The sequence below is a fragment of the Poecile atricapillus genome, chromosome 11, assembly GCF_030490865.1.
Source record: "Poecile atricapillus isolate bPoeAtr1 chromosome 11, bPoeAtr1.hap1, whole genome shotgun sequence".
Taxonomy (NCBI): Eukaryota; Metazoa; Chordata; class Aves; order Passeriformes; family Paridae; genus Poecile; species Poecile atricapillus.
The window spans coordinates 14,373,176-14,397,582 of NC_081259.1; the positions used below are offsets into that span (position 1 = coordinate 14,373,176).

General features: G+C 38.9%; 1 protein-coding gene across 3 annotated transcripts in view; it reads left to right on the forward strand.

Moving 5' to 3' along the window:
• Positions 1-24,185, forward strand: part of LOC131583318 (neuronal acetylcholine receptor subunit alpha-7) — a 45,450-nt gene extending 21,265 nt beyond the window's left edge. Inside the window, exons 4-11 of one of the 3 annotated variants that reach the window (XM_058847279.1) lie at positions 1,891-2,000; positions 7,225-7,304; positions 8,450-8,617; positions 8,997-9,191; positions 10,426-10,512; positions 11,159-11,268; positions 13,321-13,449; positions 24,109-24,185. In XM_058847279.1, the coding sequence (XP_058703262.1) occupies positions 1,891-2,000; positions 7,225-7,304; positions 8,450-8,617; positions 8,997-9,191; positions 10,426-10,512; positions 11,159-11,268; positions 13,321-13,449; positions 24,109-24,144 (915 nt within the window). In that variant the 3' untranslated portion in view covers positions 24,145-24,185. Of the gene's footprint in view, positions 1-1,890; positions 2,001-7,224; positions 7,305-8,449; positions 8,618-8,996; positions 9,192-10,425; positions 10,513-11,158; positions 11,269-13,320; positions 18,175-24,108 lie in introns of those variants that run through there. The other 2 variants (XM_058847277.1, XM_058847278.1) reach the window with 2 other exon arrangements.
• Positions 24,186-24,407: the final 222 nt, after the last annotated feature.

Here is a 24,407-nt window from a genome sequence, read left to right on the forward strand (position 1 = left end):
ACGAGAGCCACGGCTTTCAGTGCCTTAAACCCACACAGCCTGTTTGCTTACATTGCTGGCCTTCAGGAAAAACAGATGTGTCCTGGCATCTCAGGACTTCTACACTACACAGAGATGAAGTGGTAAAAAAATTACAGTGACATTTGTCAACCAGGAAGTTTATGTAAAACAGTTTACTGGGAAAATGCATGTAGAACTCCTGAAAAAATATGAGAAGCAGTTGATCAGCTTACAGAAGCTGTGTATAGATGGCTGTGAGCAACACATGTATCTTAACTAGAGAACAGTGAATACAAAAACTATGAACAGAGCCAAAAATTTGAAGAGTTCCATAAAAAATGATTATCTGTAAAGCTAAAGGAAAGAACAGTGCACAACTCAGATCTTTTGTCTGGTTTTGCTACAAAGTCTTTGTAAAAAATGAGATATAGAAGCGCAGGCCAAGAATAAGTATAATAAATGCTTCACAAAAGCTGCATGATGAATGCTATTAATTGTGCTGAATGCATCAAAATGGTCATTTGTGCTGCTGTAAAGGTACGAGAATGTATTTGAATACCTGCAGCATGAAGCTAACTGAGGACCTGGTGTATCAAACCAGAACTTGCCTGTGACAGTAATGCAAGGAATTACATAGACCAGTTTGATGTGAATACCCCATGAGAATGACCAATAACATTTACCTCCACAATATGCAATGGCAATTTTTCCTGACATTAATGTCTATCAAACATTTTGACAAGGACCACTAGTCCAACTGTTGTACATTTACTCACCCATTTAAAAGTTTACATTTAAGAAATTAACATTTGGCATTGCAACAGCTTGGTAAATCTGGACAAGTCTTCACTGTGATGCCTATAGCCAAGTGAAGTTAATGTGAACAACATAGTAATGGAGATACAGAGAAGTCCATTATAATGAAGCATGGACATGAGAGAACATTTTGTAAATTTTGTAAAATGAATTGAACTATATTCCTTATACCCTTGGTGCACAACAGAAACCACCCTAGTATGATGACAAGTCATTTGCATAGTAAGGAGTGATGTACAACCTCAATTTCAGGAAAATGCAGCAGCCCATGCTATTTCCCTGGAGTGCAGGAGGTAAGCAGCTTGCTGGAGCTGCCACAGGGCTCAGCTGGCTCAGTCTGGGGCTTTGCTCTTGTTTATGGCTGTGCACCACCATATGCTGCAATGGCAGAGTGTGGGATTTAGCAGTGCTGAGCTCGGATCAAAGCACCGCTGGTGCGCCTGTGCCAGCCTGCCTGTGCCAGCCTGCCTGTGCCAGCAGCCAGGCCTGGGCTGAAAGGAGCACAGGCAGCCCCAGGGCAGCCACCTCCAGTGCAGGAGTGTCAGCCAGGGAGGAAAGTTGTGGGACTGAGCAGTGCTACAGAGCAGCTGCCTCAGTTTGCCCAACGCCAGGCCCCAGGAGCTGCCAAGACCTTCTGCTGGCATTAACCTTGTGTCATCACAGTCATCTTCTGTCAGCAGTGAATGCTGGCTGCTCTACCCCGTGGCTATTAGCAAGGTACTACAACCTGAGAATTTCCAACCACAGAAAATAACATGGTCTATGAAGATAAAGATAATGGAAGTTACTGTATGAATTATAAAAGCAGTTCAATCCCAAACTGGCACCTGAGACAGTTTTAACAATAAAACACAAGCACCCCAAGTCTCTTCTAGGCTGTTATGTGCACTGCAGTCTGAATTGAAATGAGAGGTTTATGAGTTCCATTGTGCTCTAGGTGCTCATTTGCTTTTTCCAAACATTCACTCCCCAAAGCTATACAAGAGAACACCCATTGTTTCACCCAGTCCCTAGAGAACTACAGTAAACCAGTGGACGAGATGACCTAACTTGCTTTTTGTGTGTATGGCTTAGTACTGGACAGATCATTACCTACAGTGGAACGTGTCTGAATACCCGGGAGTGAAGAATGTCCGCTTTCCTGATGGACTCATCTGGAAGCCTGATATTCTTCTCTATAACAGGTAGACACAGTTTTCTTTGTGTGTGTGGGGATGGAGGGAAGATTGTAGAATTATAGACCTGCAAAATATCTCCTGAAAGCTCAACTGCTCCAACCTTTCTTTGGAAAGGGTATCTACATGATGTTTTCTAGCACCCTGTCCAAACACAAAGATAAGGCAAGGTAAATGACATAATCATCTCATCAAAATGCCTAGATTTTAAAATAGTTTTCCAAAACTTTCTAGGTGTTTGGAATACTGGAAAATCACCAGTCTCCTGTTCACAGAACAGAAGGACATATTTTCAAATACTTTGTGAATAACAATATAGTCCCTACTACCATTCTTGATATGCAACTGAGTAGCTTTTAAGAGATTGTGTTTAATGGTATGGATAGTGATAATTTTCTCTGAATTTTTTTGTTCTAAATGGTTACTGGTGAATTAAAATCTGATGTTTGCCTGTTTGTCAGGGTTTAGTTTGGGTTTCACTACAGACAGGAGAGGCAATTGCCATGAAGGATCTTTGCATTTTTCCATATCCAGTTTTGGTGTTACTCTTTCCTCCTGCTACAGAAATAGCTGGGATATTTGCTGCTCTCCTCGTCAAAGTGTTCTGAGTTGGGCCTGTTTCAGGGACAGACAGATTGCCATCAATCCACTGCAGAACCTTTGGCTGACATTGAGAGATTCTTTGGCTGTACTGTTACATGGTAGTTTCCATTGTGGAATTTATTTAGTTCAAACTATAAAACACTGAGAGCTGCCTGTTCTATAACAAATTGCCTTTTGCTGCAGTTGTTATGGGCTTGTGTGCTGTTGCCCAGGTACTGGAAAGAGCTTACATCTGCTCTGTCCATGGAGCACTGGCCCTTCTGTGGTAACCAGGGTACATTGTTTTGCTGCCTGTGCAGGTGATGTGAGCCCTTTGTCTTCCTGATGGTGTTCTTTCCTTTGTTTCTCTGCTATATGGCTCATAAGAGCACACCTCGCTGTGCTTATCAGCCTGATCCCCCTTCCCACTTCAGCAGCTGCTTTTTGTTGCAATGAGAGAGAATAGAATACACCTGGAATAGAATATACCTAGAGAACAGCTGTTCCCAATGTCAGCTGCAGTTTTGTTCCAGTGCCTTTTGGTGAGCACCTTTATGTTGAATGTTGCAGTCCCAGGTGCTGTTGCATTGCAATAATGGGATAGCAGCACCAGTGGCAGCATTTGCCAGGCACTGGGGTGCTCCTGCATTGTCCCAGAGGTGCAGCTGACACTGAGTGACCTGAGGGGAGCTCCAGTGCAGTTCACCATACTCACGGTACCTGCCTGGCAATGTTACTACCCACTTCTGCTTTAAACATGGCAAGTTGTCCACAAACCAACAAAAAAAAACTCCTAAAAAACTCCTTCAAACCAAATGGAGCAGCCTGATATTTGAGACAGGTATTTTTGAAACATTAATCTTAATGTAATTTTCAATGCAAATTTGTTTTCTTGAGCAGTTATCCCTAGCTACCTTGATTCCATAAATGACCATTTTCTTGGAAGAATCTGACAAATGACACCTTCATTTCCATTGTCCTGATGAATGACACGCTGTGTATACCATAAAATTGGTACTCTACAACAGAAATTTAGTGATTTCCAAAAAAAATTAGTTATGACAATATTCTTTCTCATTTATATCACATACCTGAGAGAGATTTGCAATGTGCCTGATGATTTAGGCTTCAGTACTTAAGTATATCCAAAATGAAAGGGTAATATTTTTGAAATTAGTGATATTAATATATGCATGCTAACTGTAGCTGGAGTGGTTTATAGAATGAGAAGGGTCACAATAACCTGGAAAACCGAAACCACAATTTTTCTGTTAATACAGGTTTTCAAATCTTCAGCTTGTTAACTATGACTCAGTCATGGAATAATTATTCTACAGTTTCTCTACTACAAACACATATTTAATCCAAAAATCTTATGCAGAATTTAGTCAGAGAGCAAAGCTATTTTAAATAAATTCTTATTCCTGTATGAAATTACATTGGGAATATTATGATGTTCCCTTCTAGTGACATGCCATTTTGAGATAGATGCTTTCAATTTCTATGCTTCACTAGGGACATGCGTCTGCAGTTACAGAGAAATTAATGAACTATAAATTCACTTTCCATTTTAATGAATGCATGTTTCACTATGTCTTGAGTTCTTACACATCTTGCTGCAGCCTAGTACAGAGAAATTGTGGCAGCTGTATTAAATTTTACATCCAATCTATTATGGGGAGAGCAGGGCCAGTTCATCTGTAGTTTTTCTGAGGAAAGAAAATCTAGGCTTTTATACCAATTCCAGGATTGACTGTGTTAGTGTCATGTGGACTGTCTTCCACTTTTAACTATACTTATTAGAAGTGCTCATTTCTGGTGGAATTATTTTCCAAATGGCCTCATAGTGTTCAGTACTTCATGGAATACCAAAAGCTCTGGAGAGTACGTCTCATTTTTGCAGTTTTATAAACACGAGGTTAGGGGCCATTTGGATTCTATCTGCTAGGTACAGCTTTGTCATCTCAGTGTCCTGTAATCAATATCTGCTTTCCAGTGGTTATACTCTGAAGAGGAAATGTAGCAGAAATGGTTTTCTATCATTACATTACATTTCAGTCCAGTCTCTTCAACTACTTTAATGCATTCCCAATAGAAAAAGTGCATTTCACAAAATTATTAGAAGCACAGCATAGAAAAACACACACTCCTTTTTCAGAAGAAAAGACTTTAGTATTTGAACCTCACTACCACTGGATTTTCTTTTAAGAATGTGCCTATGAAAGGCAAAGTCATATGGCAATGAAATCAAGGTTCCTTGATCATTTGTGTTCTTGTGAAAATTCTATTTTTGCCAATTACCAGAAACAGCAGCAAGGTCTTAGAATCAGCTCCCTGGTGTTTAACTGCCCTCCACTCCTGAGGAAGAGAACAGAACTTAGCCCAGGAGTCATTAATTTCCACTTAACAAGTGATTTGTGTGGCATGGATAATTTTACATCCTAAATTTGACTACTTATTTGAATTCCATCATCTAACCCTTATTAATTTCAAGTCAAAGCAATTATTTGTCTAATACAGAACCTTGTTGAAGTACCTTAGGTCTGTTTTTCTAAGGAAATGAGACCCATGCACCTGTGTGCATGCACACCTGTGTGAATGTGTGTGTGATCCTGCTGCCTCTCTCCAAATCCTCTACCAAATTTGGCAGTGCAATCAGTAGAAATTTTTGCAGCATCAGTTTCTTACAAACATCACAAAAAGAGGCAGCCAAGATGTGGAGGGAGAAGAATTAGAGCTGCAGCTGGAAGAGGAGCTGGAAGCCAAACCAGGAGAATCCAGCCATGAGCTGTGGACTGAGTTGCCTTTTCCCCTCAGTGTGCTAGGATCAGGCATCACACATACACAATACTGAGACTTGTCCGCTTCTCCTCAAAGTTCAAATTAAATACTTGCAAGCAGTTTCAATACTTGTCAGCCTTCTGCTCACCACAGGGAAAAAATGCAACTCCAGATGGGCAAGTAATTATTTGGATTTAGCTGTTTCTTGTCTGCAAATTTCACAAACCAGCCCAGATATTTTTTAAAATCTAAGTTCTTCAAATATATAAGGGGAAAGTAAAATGAAAATTAAAAAATTCTAATTAAAAATGTCTAAAATAAGTTGCTTTATTTTAGCTTCTGAGACACAAAATTTGCATCAGAGTAGATCAAATATTAAATTCCTCTTTTCAATAAAAGGATATCTCAATAAGGGTTTTCCTGTTAAGAAACACCTTCAAATACTTGATTTTCTGCTAGAGTTATTCATATTTCACTTTATGACCTGTGGGAACTGAATCAGCTGGGATAGATTATACCTTGGACTGGGTTCCTGACACGGGGGGAATAAACCTGAGACCCTGGGAGGGAGGATGCTGAAGGGATGGAAATTAGGACGCTACAGGGATCATTCCATAGTAGGTCACGTCCCTGGTCCATATTCATGATTGGAGCTGCCCTCAGGTACCCCTATGTATTGTTCACTATGACCCTGGGTCTTTGGATGCAGCCCCTTGGAACATGTGGTCCAAGTGAACATTAGAATCTATCTTTGGGCACTCCATCATACCCATCCTGATTTATTCCACCATACTCAACCCAGCCAAACTGGACAACAGGTCTCAGAACCCCAATGTGACAATGACCATCTCAGATTTTTACTGTTTTCCTGATGATGTTTAAAAGGGTGATTAGAAAATTATGAGGTACTAGACCACTAACAGGCAAAGAGACATTAGAGACTTGTAGTGTTCTAATTAATCTGGAGATGCACAGGTTTTGAAAGTCCAGATTGCTGCAAGCATCTGGACCCTGAGGCTTGTGTGACACCTCTGCCCTGCCCAGTACAGCTCTGCATTTGCCTCACATGCCAACTCACCCCACAAGGTCACAGGCTGGAGGCTACAACAGCACAACAAACACAGTAGCCTGTGTCTCATTGTGTTTCCCATACAGAAGTACTTAAAATGTTGATGCCTGGTAAATTCCTGGGACGAAGTGCCAGACAGAACTGAGATATTCCTTGGCAGTGGATGCCAATTCATAATTTGGAGCACTTTCCAAATGACATTATGATTCTTCTTCTAGAGACTTGTAAGGACAGCACACCAGGGCAGTGCTGGCCACACCACTACAGTCACACCACAAATAGGGCTGCTTTTTTTTCTTGTCTGAACTCAGTTTGTGGGTTCTGAGGTAGCTCATGAAGGCCAGAGCTGCATTAAAGGTCTCATGTATGACATGCAGTAATCACGTTCACCCATGCAAAGAGGTAGGAAGACACAGACATTGGAGTATCCATCTCCTCAGTACTCATTAGCTGCTGTTAATGTAGACAGCAAGAGAACAGATTTCCCTGTACAGCTCTTTGAGAAGTTTTTATAAAGTGCTTACTTTCCAAAATGAAATCAATAGAGCCAAGGCACTATAATGAATCTAGTGGGCAGGTGAGCAGCAAGTATGAGGTGGCTGACCTTCACTTACAGCTCTTAATCAGAGGCAAACCCACAACTATCAGGCCAGTTACTGTGAGGCCACAGAAAACTGATAGCAGGAAGAAAGCTGTCGAGTGTTTGAGGTGACATAGTCCTTTTGTGAGAACAGATTTGTCTCAGACATTCTTCAGCCACTCAAAGAGCAAATAACCCATTTTGTTTTTCCCCTGTTCTAGTGCTGATGAAAGATTTGATGCTACTTTTCACACTAATGTTTTAGTCAATTCTTCAGGACATTGCCAATACCTGCCACCAGGTAGGCTGTTTGCATGTCATAAGTTTTAATAGATTAATTGTATATGGTATGGTTTCAAATTTGCCATAAATTCTTTTACCTTTTATTTGTTTAGCTAGCATCATCTGATAGATGTAAGCCTAGATGCATTATGGTTAAATGGTTAACACCTTTGCATGGAAACCATCATACAAGATACATGTTTTATTACAATTATGGAAATTCTTCTGTCATAATGCACAATTTCAGAAGTTCAGAAGTCCTTACTATAAAAAGATGTTGTTTATTAAAGTCATAGTAATGCCTTAATAAATTTTTATTTCATTATTTTAGTGTTTCTTTTATTAATATGTTAATTTTACAGAAAGATGCTTAGTAACATCCTGGATGCATTTCTATTTGAAATGATTCAATAAATGCTTCATCAAAACAATTGATGTCTGGATGTATAACAGTGGAGCACTGTTTCTCTTCCCCAACTTAATTAGTATAATTATTAGAATTAACTCTTCCTAGCATCTGAATTTTGAAAACTACAGCAGTAGAGCCAATGCTTTCCAGACAAATTAGGTTCTCTGCCTAAGATGTCCAGAGGGTTTCAGGGCTTTGCTTCATGATTTAGGATGCTCTCATAAGATGTTCCATTTGGTGGGGGTTTTTCAATTCAGTTCTGAAAGCTGCTGAAGGACAGGGTCTGACTCAACAAGTGAAAAAGAAGAAGCTAGCTTTCCTGAATAAATCAAGATCATATAAATCTAATAAAACAGCAAATAAATATTTCAGGATTTCTTACGCTTCAGGATTTCTTACTTTAGTCAGTAAAAGTATGTAAAAGAAATAGAAACAGATTACATATTCTGCTTCAGTTCTTCCTGAAATACTGTATGTAGAAATCTGAGTTCTTTGAATATTTTTCCATTATGTGCCAAAATGGAAGAGTATATTTAAAAATAGTTAATAACATCAATACATTAATGGTACAGTTTTTTCCCTTCTCTATGACTGAGTTTTGCTCTTTATATGTTGAGACAGGACTGAGATGAAATATGCTTTCTAAATGAAAAACTGAAGCCACAATGTAGAATAAGTTCTGGTTACAAAATGTACATTAAATTATGTGGAATGAGCATTTAAATTACATGTTCTTCTTTAAAATCTCAACCTAGGCATATTTAAGAGCTCATGCTACATAGATGTGCGCTGGTTTCCATTTGATGTTCAGAAATGTAATCTGAAGTTTGGATCCTGGACTTACGGAGGCTGGTCCTTGGACTTACAAATGCAAGAAGCAGATATATCTGGTTATATTTCAAATGGAGAATGGGATTTAGTAGGTAAGCTCTCCATTCCTTATTTACACTGTGAACTTGCAGCCTTGTTTCCACTGCTGAAATGGATGGAGTAACAATTAGGAAATGAAGACAGAAATTAAATTAATAAATGACCTAGCCAGTGGCGTTTGAAATTCTTGAGAACAGATCTCAGATGCAAATCAATATTAAAAAAAAAAAGACAAATTTGCTGCTTGAGTTCTGTAAGTATCTTTTATCTGATTTTCCTTTATTATCTGAGAAAAGTGGGAATTAAGCTTAAGTAGTTTTACCTGTAGTAAAACTTGGAAAACTACATTTATCCTTTTAAAAAAGAAACACTATATAATATACAGTTTGTTCACATTCATTTCTGGTTTTCTTCCTCTTTTCTCCTGCTCAGGAGTTCCTGGGAAGAGAACTGAGAGCTTTTATGAATGTTGTAAAGAACCCTATCCAGATGTAACCTTCACAGTCACCATGAGACGTAGGACGCTTTATTATGGACTCAATCTCCTTATTCCTTGTGTCCTGATATCGGCACTTGCCTTGTTGGTTTTCCTGCTTCCAGCAGACTCAGGAGAAAAAATCTCACTAGGTAAAGTATTAATAGGATATTGTAAATTACTAAACTAAAAGAAGATGTCATTTTAAAGTTTCTTTTTAAACAGTTTTAGGCAGGAGGAAGAGTTTGTGTGTCCTGTTCTGGCTCACAAACTACTTTTAGTGTTTGATGCTGAACCAACAGAGGCATAAACAATTCCTGAGTACCTTCCTTAAGAAGTAGGCTTTCATTTTTTGACAGTTATTTGCTGAATCTTACATTCATTAGGTAAAACTTAAGTTCACAAATACACATTTGAACACTTTAACACTGAATTCTTCTTAATACTTCCTTTTAATATTGACTTGTATTAAGAGCCTATGGTGCCTTCTCAGAAAGACTGAATCTAAATGCTCTTATTTTACTTTTTATAGTGAACTTAAGCAATGATTTGTGAAACAAATCTGATTTTGAGTACTTAATCTTTGAGATGGAGTTTATATAAAGAAATCTTTTGTCCCATACAAAATTCAAATGAACTGACTTCTGCTAAGTAAACATTGCTGTTAAAAGGTAGAAAACTTGACATTTCTCCAGAATATGGTTAAATTTATGATTAATAGCCTCCTTAATTAAGTTGTCTTTCATCATATTTTAAGATGAATTCTTTGTTCCTTAATCCTTTCCCACCTGACAATGACTCTTTACTGTTTAAGTCTAGTTCTGAGAAAAGAGTTAAATCTTCTTCCAGAAAGATGGGAACTCATCACTGAGCAACAGAAGTCAAACTCCAAAAATCAACAGTCAAGACTGCTTGGGCATAATCCCCTGCAGAACCCAACACCAATATCAAAGGATGCCAAATTCTGTCCAAGACAGCAAATCTGCTTTTGAGGAAATTTATGTATCACACCACCTGTAGCTTCCATGACAATTAATCAAGTGTCACATGCTCAAATACTCAGATTCACACCTTGTTTCTAAAGCTAATACAGCACAAGAATTGCTTTGATTTGCCTCAGCTAATTAGCAAATGATGAGAAAAGTTGAACCATTACAAGGATGTAAAAATATCTATGTCTGTGCAAGCACTGGTGCCAGTTTGGCAACACTGCTACCCTGAACTGGAGGCAGCAAGAGGAAGGACAGGAGCTCCACTAAGGGGCTGGAGCAGGGTTACAGTGGGATTGCATCTTGCAGAGAGCACTCCTTCAGATTCATTTTCTTTCTCTCCTTGTTGTAATTGCAAGCTACTGGTATGATTTCATACTTTATGTTTATCTTTTAGGTATAACGGTTTTATTGTCTCTCACTGTCTTCATGCTGCTTGTGGCTGAAATTATGCCAGCAACCTCTGACTCTGTGCCCTTAATTGGTAAGCTTTTAGTCACTTGGATTTTTTCAGCAAACAAGGTGCAATGACTTAGCACAACGGCCAGAATTAAGGAAAATCACCAGATGTACAATGGATGACTGCAATTGAGTTAGAAAAATATTGCAATTGATGAGAGGCTCTGATGGGTGCTCTCTGCTCTGAATGAAATAGAGAATATATGTGTATTTGGAGAAAACATAAGAGAATCCATTTTCCATGGAAGAATTTGTTGTAGTTTTGACACAATTGGCCAGATTGTGTTCTGTATTCCTAATTCTAATTAGGAAATTGGAATACATGAGCTAAATATAATTAAATCTCACTGTAGTTGTTCAAACAAAGAGAAACTTTTCAAGACAAGTACTAGTCAGTTTATATAATAATGCTGGAAGAAAATTGGAAGGCACCCTGTGTCAAGGTTTCTTAGAAAAGGCAGGTGGCTCAGTTCCACAAAAAAACCAGCTAAATTCTGGCTATGCCCTCAATATAATGTCTAATCTTTCTGCTGCTGAGAAATCTTTCAGAAGTATCTAGAGCAGTACTACCCTGGAAAAAGAACTAAATGCTATGAATGCATATATAAACATCCCTTATTAAAGCTGTATCAGTCAAAGAATGTTCCTGTAATTATTTCCTTATTTTGCAGCTCAGTATTTTGCCAGCACTATGATTATTGTTGGTCTTTCTGTGGTTGTCACTGTTATTGTTCTACAATACCACCATCATGATCCAGATGGAGGAAAAATGCCTAAATGGGTAAGGTTTGCTTTTCCTTCACTATCCATTTCATAAATGTCCAGCTCATAGAGTAGCTAGTCACCCATGATTACCTTCTACTGTTAAAAACGTACAAATCCTTCCCAGACATTTTGTTTGGAAAAGCAGTTTCACCAGAAATGAGGTGTCCAGATATGTTCCATGTGGTTGGTTTCTTAGAAAAGGTTTGTGTGCAAGAGAGAATGAATATACCTCCACTAATTCCTCATCTCCTTCAAAACAGCTACATGCAATTCAGGATTTTGTTAAAACATAAATATAAAAATGAAGGTGATTTTCAAATTAGCTTTAGATGTTAGAAGTGAACCAGGTAGAAGAATGGAGTAAGGTGCTGATGGAGATGATAAATGCATGTAATACATTACTCTTGAGGTGCAGCTGTGCAGGTGCTACATACTTAGCTGCTGCCCAAACAGAAACATCCATAGCCTAAAAAGCATCTGTTAAAGATGGCCCTTAAAGGGGAATTCTCTGAAAATCCTGATCTTTACTTCACTGTTCAAGAGCACCTGTAAAGTCCAAGGAATTAAAGCATTTTTTCTAAGCATTTAACACTTTTTAAATAATGTCCTTCTATGAGGGGTGGGTTTTACAGAGAACACTGTGCTGATATTAGATTACTACACAGTACTGTCATCAGCTAAATGTCCCCTCCTTTGACTTCACCCAGCCCATGGCAGCATCAGGCCTTTCTGAAGATGGAAAGCCCTTTCTTCTTCTTCCTCTCTGGAACAATGAGTTATTATAATCCTTACTAGCTGGAAATAATGTGCATACAGCAGTACTTGAGGACAAGAGATAATGAGATATTTCCTGGCTTGTTCTGGGGTGGTGACTATAAAGTAAATTTCAGTGTAGAGAATACAAGGTAGATCTCTTTAGACGTGTGTTTGATGACCTAAAGGGGACAGTGTTTACTACTGAGCCAAACATCCTCAGAAAACAGAGTACTTGATGTTGAGGAGCTGTAGTGTTGAGAAGCTGAAGTCCAACAAATGTTATTTGGATACTGGTGGATTTTGGATCAGGCCCTCCATTAACAAAATATTATCCTACTTGGTGAAGCTTGATAGCATAAAGAAAGTAATAGGGCAAGATCTGGCTCTGGCTGGGATATCTGCATGGATATAACACCTACTCTGAGTAACAATCCACAGTCAGAATAAATGGACCAAATCTAATATTAATTATAGGAAAAGGTTTGCATATTATATGATACAATAATATTTCACTAGAACTCTGAAAAAGAAATGCTGGCATGAGCTCCTAAAATCTGATTTAAATAAATTATAGAAGCTTTCATTTGAAGTGGAACAGTCTCTGGCTTTCCTGCACTTTCTGTAAGGCTGGATTAAGGCAATGTGGAAAACAGTAAAATGATACACAGAGATTAAATGGGCAATTTTTTTTTAAATCAAAGTAATTTTTCCATATTTTCTTCATGTTATATCCAGATCTCTTTTCTAAAATCTACAACTGTTGTGAACACAATATGTGAACAGAGCCATAACATTTTAAAGCTCAGTGGTCCAGTCCAAAATCTGTTTCAGCAGCCCCACCCAAAAAGTAATGGGTGTGAATTTAATATTAGAGCACAAATAAGAGAAAAAGAATTGTAACTTTACTGACCACCATCCAAAGCAGAGTTATTAAGACTATTAAAAAGTAACTCTTCTTCAGTAAGAATTTGGTTTGGTTTTGTCTAGCCCATGGTTTCTAGTAAAGGTGGAAAAGGCTGCCATGTCACTGTTCAAGTGTCAGGAAGAATTAACACTGTGGACACTCCCATCAGAGGAGGGAGGAGTCCCAGTACTGATAGTCAGTCTGAGGCAATCAACATCACTGCTAGAGTAAGAAAAGAACCCCAGTGACTGGTAAATTAATCAGCTGAAAAACTCCAGCACCATTTTCTAGAAGTTGGTGCAGGCTAAGCAGAGACCATGGGCCAGTGACCCCAGCTGCCTGAATACCTGCAGCACCAGAGACAGCGGCTGTGTGAAGAGATGCTTATTCTCAAAAATTTTCTTTCAGACGAGAATCATCCTTCTGAACTGGTGTGCTTGGTTTCTGAGGATGAAAAGACCAGGGGAAGATAAAGTACGTCCTGCCTGTCAACATAAACAGCGTCGCTGTAGCCTGTCCAGTGTGGAGATGAACACTGTGAGTGGACAGCAATCCAGTAATGGGAATATGCTGTACATTGGGTTCAGGGGGCTGGAAGGGGTGCACTGCACACCCACCACTGATTCCGGCGTCATCTGTGGGAGGATGACCTGCTCACCAACAGATGAAGAAAACCTGCTGCACAGTGGCCACCCCTCTGAAGGTGACCCAGATTTGGCTAAGATTTTGGAAGAGGTCAGGTACATTGCAAACCGATTCAGAGACCAGGATGAAGAGGAAGCCATTTGCAATGAATGGAAATTTGCAGCCTCTGTAGTGGATCGGCTCTGCTTGATGGCATTTTCAGTATTCACAATCATTTGTACAATTGGTATTTTAATGTCAGCACCAAACTTTGTAGAGGCTGTGTCTAAAGATTTTGCCTAACTCCTAACTAAAACCTGCTTCTCTGATTGGTATGTAGCAAATAAGAATGTGGGGTCTTTTGATTGCTTGTTTTTAATGAGTATAATGCTTCTCATTGTCCACTTTCTTTTGTCCGCCCCCTCTCTGGTTCCTTTTGGAAGAATGGCATTTCAGAAGGGAGGCCAAGAGTTTCTCTCTGGGCTGTGTCTGTGTAGCTCCTCTGAGCACTCTTTTGTGGAAAATGCCTAGTGACTGTAAGTCCCTTCAGAATGACAGGGTATTGCACCACCACCTATTACACATGTTTGAACTGGCTGTTCCAAAATAAGAGGTATGCAATGCCAGAAATGGCACTTCTTCCAGATTTTGTTATAGAGGATAGCACGGTCCATCTCATCTATTTGAATCAGTGATCATAAACACATTTAGGAGAGGATTAAATCCAAATGGCTGCTCAAACAGAGAAAAGGGAGAAATGTCTTATGTAGCTCTTCAGCTCCTCACTCACACCCTTTAACTCCCCTCCATGTACTTTGCATACAAAATATATGACTTTCAGGATTTTGAATTTGTCTGACACACCAGAAACCTGAAAGTTCAGAGGACACACCACATACTTGTCCTTCCACATATTTCTGAGTTTAACCTAGAAATTTGGTTTGAATTCTAAAACAGGCTTCACAGTAACTGTTGCAGTGTTTACTGCTTCTTCTTTCTCCCCAGAAAGGCATTCTTTCAACTAACAACCATTTTAACTATCAAAAAGAAAAATGATTGATTTAAGATGCCTTCATCATCACTTGTTTAAAAAATCCTAACCCCCACGCTTTTCTCTTTACCGTTAACTGGATTCCAGTATGGAAAAATTAACTCAATGTCTTGTACAGGCTTAAGCATAAATGAAGACTTTAAAGCAAAAAAAAAAAAAAAAAAAGCCATTAAATCCCAAGATCAAGGTTTTCATTTAAAAATTAAATGTTTGATCTATTGTATGCTTAGCCTTTAATAGAACTCCTTCTGTTGAGTCACCATAACATTGTCTTTACAAGAAAACTGCACCTTTTCTGCTCAGTCTATCATCAGGTGAGTACTAATGAATAATAAAACTTCTTGCTTCTGATATAAACTATTAACTGTACAAATATATATTTATATATACACACTGCAGATATATCCAAGGAAAGGTAAAAACTTAAAAACAAATTTCCCTAAGTCTAGATAGACTTTTGCAAAGGCAAAACTAGTAGTTCAACACTTTATGTTATTTTTGGTTCTGAAATTTTCTTGTCAATATATGCTTAGTTTTGATGTCACTTTGATGTCTTAATGAAAAGGGCTGAGCTGAGAATACCAGGACCTGAAACTTTGTGTGTACAAAAGAGCTGAGAATTAGTCCCTCACTGGCACACCAATAGTCCTAACCTGCGCTATAAGTGGTAAAAGATGTGGGAGAGGATTAGTTTAGCATTGGTTGCTTTCTTTATCCTACAGAATCCAAATTGTTTGGCCGAGGTCTTCAGAGACACAGAGGCCTGTTGTTGTACCATGTTTTTACTGTAAAATAAGCTCAAAGCATCAGTTTCTCTCTTAAGATTGGTTAAAATGAAGTGGCTGTAATGCTTATCCTCCCTAGGTAGCAATTTCCTTCTCAAGGTCTGCTCCCTTGAGAGCACAAAAATCAAATTTCATGGAAAGCAAGCCCAGTCACCCCAGATACCACTCTTCACCTGACTGAACACCTTGTACAAGCACCTTTGTGCTTGAGATAGGGCAGGAGGAGTGAAAGGCAGGCAGGATATTTCTCATTTTGTGAATTCTCCTTTTCCTAAAGGCGCATTCCAAATCTCACACTTTAAAAGATGCAAGTGAAACATTCAAAACCTTCTTGTATGTTCATCCTGAAACCATGTGTCAGAATTACTTGTCAATAAGTTATGTTTTCAGGAACACCTATTTAGAATAAGCCATGTAACAATTCCTGCAGATAGTTTCTAGTTTATAGATTGCATATGAATGGGAACTATGAGTGCAAACTCTGAAGTGTGAGTTTTGTTCATTTGTGAATAACTGCACATATCACGTGGCATGTGCTCCTCTTCTGGGTAATCTTTCTAGGCTAGGCTTCCTGATGAGAATGTTGATTTGCATTGGTATATTTTCCTGCTGCAAGTATCCCTCAACAGCTATGTAGGGTGTTCCATTTATTCTTTGTAAAGTTTTGGGGTCCTCTTGGAGAATAGCTTTTTAAAGAAAAACAAAGATTTTTGAGGACCACCTTGCAGAATGGGACACAGCTATTGCACTCACAGTACATGATGCATGTGGTATAGGAAGCATGAGAGTCCCGCTCTTTCCACTCAAATCCATTTACAGTATCTGTGGAAATCATCTTTCAAAATACAGGAGGATAGAGAAAGCAAGTTACAATTTGACAGTAAACTTCATTTTCAGTGACAGACATGCCTACCCTGAAAAACTGGAGAGTTTGGCCTTACATGAAGTCCTGCCAGAGTCTGTCCCAGTGAGCTGGTAAAACTGTCAGAGAACTGTGGGTGCTGACGGAGGGGCTGTGAGACACCAGCATTCTGCCCACACTGCCTTTATCATTGGCAGGGTCAGTGAAAATGCACCAAGGGGACAAGGGAATCCTCATTTTCCTACTGTTGACACAACCTGTAAACATTTGGTAATAAGTTTGTTATACATTTTAAATATGAGTGGCTCCTCCATTATGTTGTTTAGCACCTATAAGTTAATTTTTCCTGTAACTGAGCTGAGCAAAATCAGTATGGTTCTTGTCAACTTGTGTGTGTCTTAAATATATTTGTGTATGCGCTAAACAATATTTTGATCTAAATGCTGTGAAAAAATATTTATTTACAATTCTGGACATAGAGATGGAAATTAAATACTGTATACAGTATGTGTATATCATATTAAAGTCTACATATTGACGGTAAAGATCTGTTATAATCATAAAGAGTCCAGATAGAGAATAAGAAGTGGTTCACCACTAAGCTATGACTTGCCTGACAAATTCAAAAGCTCACTCTAGAGCTCAGGTGTCATGTACAATAATATGTGTGAACAATGTATATTACTTTTCTGTTTTTATATTGAAATGTACTGAATATTTAGAAAACTTTTTAATATTTAAAAAATTTATTTAAGTGTTAATGCCAAAAAGATTCCAAACATAAAATTTTAAAAACTTAGTTTTAAATACAGATAAATTATTTAAAAAGTATTTAAAATATTAAATTATTTTATATAGGAATTGATAATACTATGTAAGACTTTTTTTAAAGATTTCTTTAAATTCTCTAGCTGCAGGATGTAGTCTCAGTTCACCTGTGACAATTCAATTCTTCACCTTCTTTAACAAGACAAGAAGGTAAACCAAAGCCCCAGATTTTCTTTCCTTTGTTTTACTATTTTTTACATTAAGAAACATTGCATAAAGGGCATTAGAAAGAGATGTTACATCTGTCAGGTACTGATTGTCATATAAGCAACTCAATATCTTTTCAGTCCAGTACAAATAAAAGATTTAGATCAAGAGACTTTTGATTCTTTTTCATTTTGCTAACATGGAAAAAACTCAAGTGGTAGAAAACATGAATAGCCATAAAAGGAAGAAAGATGTCTTTGGTTATATCAATCTGGGATGACAGAGTTCTTTGATAATTAAATATAAATTCGTATCCTCCTGCCAGCCAGTCCCACACCAAACATATATCACTTCAATCTTACATAAGCAATCAAAGTTAATTGAGAAGGACTGAAATATCATGTAAATTTTGGACTGGCCTCCACGCCAGTATTAATTTATTTTTGGAAGTTTAACACAGAAGAGAGGAAAAACAAATCCATACCAGCTGAACAAATTGTTGGTTTTTCCAGCTGCAAAGTTTGTTCGCTACTATTGAAAAAAAATCTAATCAGCACAATATCCCTCAGATGCAAAAAGATGTGTCAATGTAGTTTCTTGCAGAGATGAGTTGTCCTGCCCAAGAGCTGAAACACCTTCCTTTCCTTACACCCTGCTGAGCACACACCAGAAGTAAAAGATCAAGGGCTGCTGAACCCGAGACTTCATCCTCTTCACGATTCCCTAAGTAAGGAACAGCTGAAGACCAGTTTGGGCCAGGGCACCACACAAGTCACACAAGCCTGTAGTTGTTACTGACCCCCGGCTGTCCCTGGGGAAGAGCTGCTGTGGTCACAACGTCAAATGCTCAAGCGAGGCTCGTGCTGGTGCTGCTCACTCTGCCAGTGTGTCCCACCCTTCTCCAGTGCTGAGGAGCAGCACAGTCTGTGTCACATCTACTGTCAGACCTCAACAAGTCCAACAGGTTCATCTTAAAACGCAACAGGCAGGCTCCTGGCACTGCCCATGGACCCACCACCACACACACTCCATCTCAGAAGTCTCTGTGAGTGGGATTAAGATCAGAGCACTGTGTGCTCCTGCTCTTGGGCATCTGGGTGGTTCAGAGGCAGACTGAGAGCCGCTGGGGTTTAGGAGCTTATTCATGAGCAGACCCGATGCCATTGCCTTCTGGGGGGCAAAGTCCATCACAGTCCACTGCCTCTCGTGGCTGTAGACATTAACAATATCAGCCACCCAGTTTTAATCCTCTGTGTATCAGGGTGTATTTTACTTCAAGAATACTGATTTCTTAGCCTAACCTCATCTTACAAAGTCAGTAAATCTTAAAAGGCTGTGAACAGAATCTCCACATTACAACAAATCTAACCTGGTAATCCAGCAGGATCTCAACAGCACTACAACCACAAATAAAAGCCTTCTAATATTATCTTTTTGTTGTTACATTGGTCCTGCTGCTTGAGAGAAAACCTTAGCATTTATGTAATATTGATTTATGCTATTAAGCAATTTGCAGATGATGGCATAGAGAGTGAATAAACAACAGTCTCTCATGCCCCAATAAACACATTAAAAGCTGCAATTAATTCACAGAAAATGAAAGTATTCTGAAGTAGTCTGAAACTTAGCATCCGTGTAAAGATATCACAAGTGAATCATTGGGCTTTCAGACCTGCAGTGACTTGTCCACAAGGAATAACAGTTTAAACTTCAAAATAATTTGAGCTACCTATTTATTTTTACCTTTGAAAACCCCCAACAAAACCAAAACCCAGCAGGAATTTCACAATTGCGACATAATATAATGCTACTCTGGAAAATGTGTGCATGACAATAACATGTATAGAGGCTTTCCTCTCAGCTAAACAATTAAAGGCATAACCCAATGCCTCAGTGCCTTTATAAGGCAGAGAAATCTTTCTGCTGAGTCTGAAATTTTGGGATCAAGAACACATTCAATCCAACAAACCTCACAGTTATCATTTATGTATTAGTCTGGTTCATGGTAGATATGTAGATGAATAAGAATAAGCCAAATATTAAATATTGATATTAAATTTGTTTTAGGCTAAAAAAACCCCAACTGCATCCCAGAGCAGGATATATGCACAACATCCCTAAGACAATATTATCTTATCTCTCAGTGTACATGTATTACATACAGCTATGAAATATTTCAATAATAATTTTTGTTCCTATAAAAGAATTCCAGTTTGAGATTGCTTTTGCTAGTGCAGCACATTTACTGCTCACTGTCCTTCTTCCAAATTCTGGCCACATGAAAACTAATCAGCAGACTATTTTGATCGGAAGAAATGTTACGGGACTGACATTCAGAAATCCTGTGTAAGTTCAACACTTAAGTTTTCTGACTTTTCATCAGAAAATCTGATGTTGTTGTGCCAAGTTGTGCTAGAAAGAAGATGCTTTGGTGGGAAGTCCACGGCAGCCCTGCAGTGCACAGGTGCCTGGGCAGTGGAGGAGGCTTTCCCACATGGCAGCAGGGCAGTGGCAGGACAAAGCAGGCTCTTCCATCCCTCCATGGGGCATGGAAAGTAAATTCTCCTGGTTCTTCTGACTATGCTCTGAACAAGGATACAAAGAGTATATGCTGTCTTTACTGATCAGCTAGTGAGATTTTCTCTCTTTTGATGAGGTAACATTGTAAAATATTTGGGAATTACAGGTTGCAACACAGCTTAATTGGTGTTTTCATAGCACCATCAGAAGCTGTCCTAAACTGGACTAAATTGAAACCCAGTTAATGATAAGGACATTGCTTGTAGTTCTCTTTTTGCTAAGCACTTTTATAACCCATAGAAGATAATCTGCTGCATCTTTCTCTGCAGTCAGGGTTAACATTCACATTCCTGTTTGCAGTTAGCAAAGTGGTAACATTACTTAATGATACTTTACATTTTACACTGTTTATAATTGAAAGGCTCTTGCAATGAAGAGATTAGAAACAAGGACAAGAATCCAAAGTAATGCACCTTTTAAAATAAACAGTGAAAGATAAAAAGGGCATATGAAGGAGTGGCAGAGAGTGAGAGGAGGCAGGTTTGATATTATCATCAGCAGAGAGCTGTAACATGTCATCAGTACCACACCTGCCCCTCAAAGCCCAGAAGGGCAGCAGAGTCTCTTTGACCAGCAGCAGCTGAGCACAGCCTGTGCTGTTTGTGCCAGATGGGGCTGAGAGGGAGCAGGTCCACAGTGACTGGGGACAGAGCAGTCACAGAGGGCCAGCCTTCAGTCTGTGTCCTTAACATACCTGTGCTGCATCTGTGATGACTGCACTTCATTTGATGTGATGACACACAGAGGTACAGGTCTAGAGCTGGTCATGGCTTAAAGCACCTTTTATCTAACTCAGAGAATTCCTCCTTGTCCTCCCCCTATTTCTACATACACATATAAAGTCTGCTCCTCCAGGGAAACAGGGTTATTATAAGCATATTCAAGGACTTAAATAAACATTTACAAAGTATTCAGAAAAACCTCTGCAGAGGAAATCTCAATGTTAGCTCAAAACCAGTATGGTTTCTGTCACTAAAAGTATACTGGAATTCCTAGTTTTACAGTAGGTTTCAGTTGCAGCAATATGCCAGGGCTTTTATTATGCCAGCTGATAATGGAATGGGGGTAGCAACCCTCTTGCTGAAATTTCGAAGCAATCTGTGTGGGTCGAATGAGGTATAAGTGCAAACTCCTACGGCCAGCACAGCTTTTAGCTGAGCACACTACAGCCTGTCTTTTAGAAAAGCTCACTGTTCTTTGCAATCATTTAATGGATCATTCCCTGCACCTAACAGAAGCCAACCCGTAATGAATGGCACTGCAGACATCTAAAGTGTCCAGCCTCGGTTCTGATAGACTGGATCTGTGCCCATTTATTTTCTCATGCACTTTCCCTAGTGCACTAGAAAATATCCTGTGTACTTGGAGCAATAAAACTGGCACAGTGCAAATTCTGAAATTTGTGTTTCCATATATTTGCTTTATCATTTTAATAGTAATCCTACATCAGTGTAAATTACAGGAGATTTAGCCCAGTATTGTATACAAGACACATGTTAATTTTGCAACTCCTGCAAGTTCAAAACCTGTCCCTAGCTCCAAAGACCCAAAGACCCAAAGAATAGTGGTACTGTGTGTTTGCACAACAGGCAGAGTAATAACAGCAACAGAAAATTGTTTTCTCCAAGATAAACAATGCCAGAACTCTTTGCATAAAACCAGTATTTGTCACCTTTATATAAACATTTAGACCATTTGGGCTCAGAAATAGCTGCATTTACTTACCAATTCTTTGACATTTCAGAGATGGCTGCTTTCACGTCTCAGTTTTCTTATTAGTGTGCAACGTGTTTGATCAAAGGGTTTCATTACTGACAATTTTCATACAGGGCCTTCTCCTCCAGTGATGGTGGTGAATGTTTTCCCTTGAGCAGTGTCAGTATGGAAACTTCAATAGTCCTTGTGTTGTGCCACAAACGGCATGACTGATTTGGAAAAATAATCTGGGTTGGGAAGCACAGTGAGGCTACAGGTACTCCTGTACTTTCTCAGACAGCAGCAACATTGATTTTCCCATTCACCTGACAAAACAATTCAACAAATTCACTTTCCCTTCATTTACCTGACACAGCCACGTACGGTCCAAGCTTTGCTTAGCTGTGGTTGCAGGACTGAATGCCATAGATTGTAGCCCAAAGTGTAACTATTTTTACAGGACTCTTTTAGGTTTTAACTGTCCTTTAGCCTAAATGATGAAATCACAGAGAAGCTAGAACCCAACATATATTGAGACCAAAGATAGAAAAATACATGTACTTAAAGAAGCTGGTGAAGCAAGATGTATTTTTCAACACCAAAGTAGTTTAAAGGAAACTGTAAAGCAGTAAATTTTCAGTACCCACACCTCAGAGCACTCAATCTGCTGCTCTGTGGCAGAGCAGAGAACGAGCTCTTGCTGAGTCAGAAAGCTGCTGAAGCAGTGAGTGTGTGAGTGCTGCTCTGTGTGCAGGCACAGGGAGTCATGCTGCTGCTTGCTAATAGTCCACAAGGAGCATGAAAAGACTCAGCAGGACTTCTCTGGAAGCAAAACTCTGCAGGGGGGACAGTGTGCCCTTAGACAGACAGCAGGACCAGTGTCCTGTACAATGTCTGGAATTTTTAAGTACTAGATCTATGTCAGTTTTAAATGGTTTCTATCAAAAGTTCAGAATACCATGAAGACCACAAATTTACCAAAACCGGTGTCCAAATATGGGTGAGACTTTCAAGAGCACATGATGGATTTCTAGGTCTAAATACTTTTCCATGAGTTTGTCTAAGTAGGATAAAGAAGGGAAGAAAGGTAAAAGAGTACAGTAAGGATCTGAAAATTAGTTTTCAGAAGCAGATATGCAACCTTCAGAAAAATTGCATCTGCCAAACAACCTCAGCCAACAGCCAACAACCTCAAAAAACACAGTTTGCTGAAGAGTTACAGCTGAGCTTATGAGTAGGTGGATAGGATTGCCCCACAGAAACCAGCACAACATTTTGGGAAAAAAATCCCTGGCATTTTTGGGAAGCCTTTTGGGGTTATATTTGCAATATTTCCATAAATTATTGTCAATATGACTGTACCTAATACTGATTAAATAATTTCTTCTTATTTTACTGAAAAGCTTGTCTAAGTTTCAAGGCAAACTGACAGACCTCTGATTCTGCAGAGGCAACAAGTCAGTACCAAGGAAGATGTCCCTCCTGCAGTACGTGCTGAGGAACTAAAGGCACTACAAGCCTGAGAAATACTGGCTATTAGTTTGTAAACAGTTCTTTTCAGAGCTTATGTTTGGGGAAGAAATTCATCCTATCCTTCTTTGCAGTCCTGCAGTGAGCACAGACAAGCTCCTTCTGATGATAGCAATTCATCCTCCAGCCTGGTGTACCTGCTCTTCCTCCTCTGGCTTCACTTTGGCAATTGATGGACTAACATGGCCTAACATGACTTGTATTTACACACAGATTCATAGAAAACTTGCAAATGGTTCCTGGTGGTGTTTATTAGCTCCTCATATTTCCTGTCAGAGTCAGTGGCATCTATGTTTAAAAGGGCAGCTGCTGGGCTATCAAACCTCCTACTTTATCTCTGGACATACACTTTCAATTTCTGATGACAATATTCTAATTAAATATAGTAGATGCACTGGAAAAACTAAGTTTCTATACCATCATACAAAAAAAAGTGTTGAGTTTGACATCACATAAAGCTTCCATAACTCTCAGTACATTGTTTACAGGCAGAGCAAGTGAGTAGGAGTGCTCCTGCTTCCAGAGAAGAGCTATAGTATAATAAATTTAGCAGAAACCCATTACTGACTGACTTCCAGATACTACTGCATTATAAATAGCTGACTTTATGATGCTAATTTGTTACTGTAAGCTAAATTGGTGTATGCATGAACAGAAATATACTCATTTATGAAAATGTTGGGGACACCATCTGATTTCACCAGGACAGAATGCAGGCTGGGGATATTTTGAAATACCTCAGCATAAAAGTACAGATTTTGCATGAAAAAGAGAGATGGGATTTTGCCATTTCGGTGTGGAACATCACACACTGCATGTGAAAGAAATCTCACGAGGGTGATACAATATGGCACAAGTGCACTGTTATTAACCTGAAAATGTCTGTGACCTATCCACATGAAATTATAGCATTAAGAAAACACTTAAAACATATAGAATGGGGATTTTTTGTCAAAATATTAATTATTTCTAGCATAGAATAAGTTGGTATTATAGACATACAAATATAATTTGGACAGCAACAATTACTTTTCTACCCTGTGTAAAATTCTGCCTGTACATACAGCTGCATTCTCCATTTTTATGCTTCCCAGCTGCCAGCAGTCCTTGCTGGAGTGCCACATCTGTGAAGCACTCCCAGTGCTGACGAACCCAAAATGGCCCAGTCAGCTCTCAGCTCTCACAAAAGGATTGCACAACCAAACAGGCAGCACATAACAAGACAAGCCTGAAGCTGCAGTTACCAAGGTGTGCTGAAGTTATCAAGGAAGTTGGAAGGAAGGCTAGGAAAGTACATAAATTTCAAATTAAATGGCAGACTAAACACTGCAGTACGACCTTATCTGCTTTTAGAGTTATTTTTTTCTTTATTTTATCATTGCAGGAATTTTCT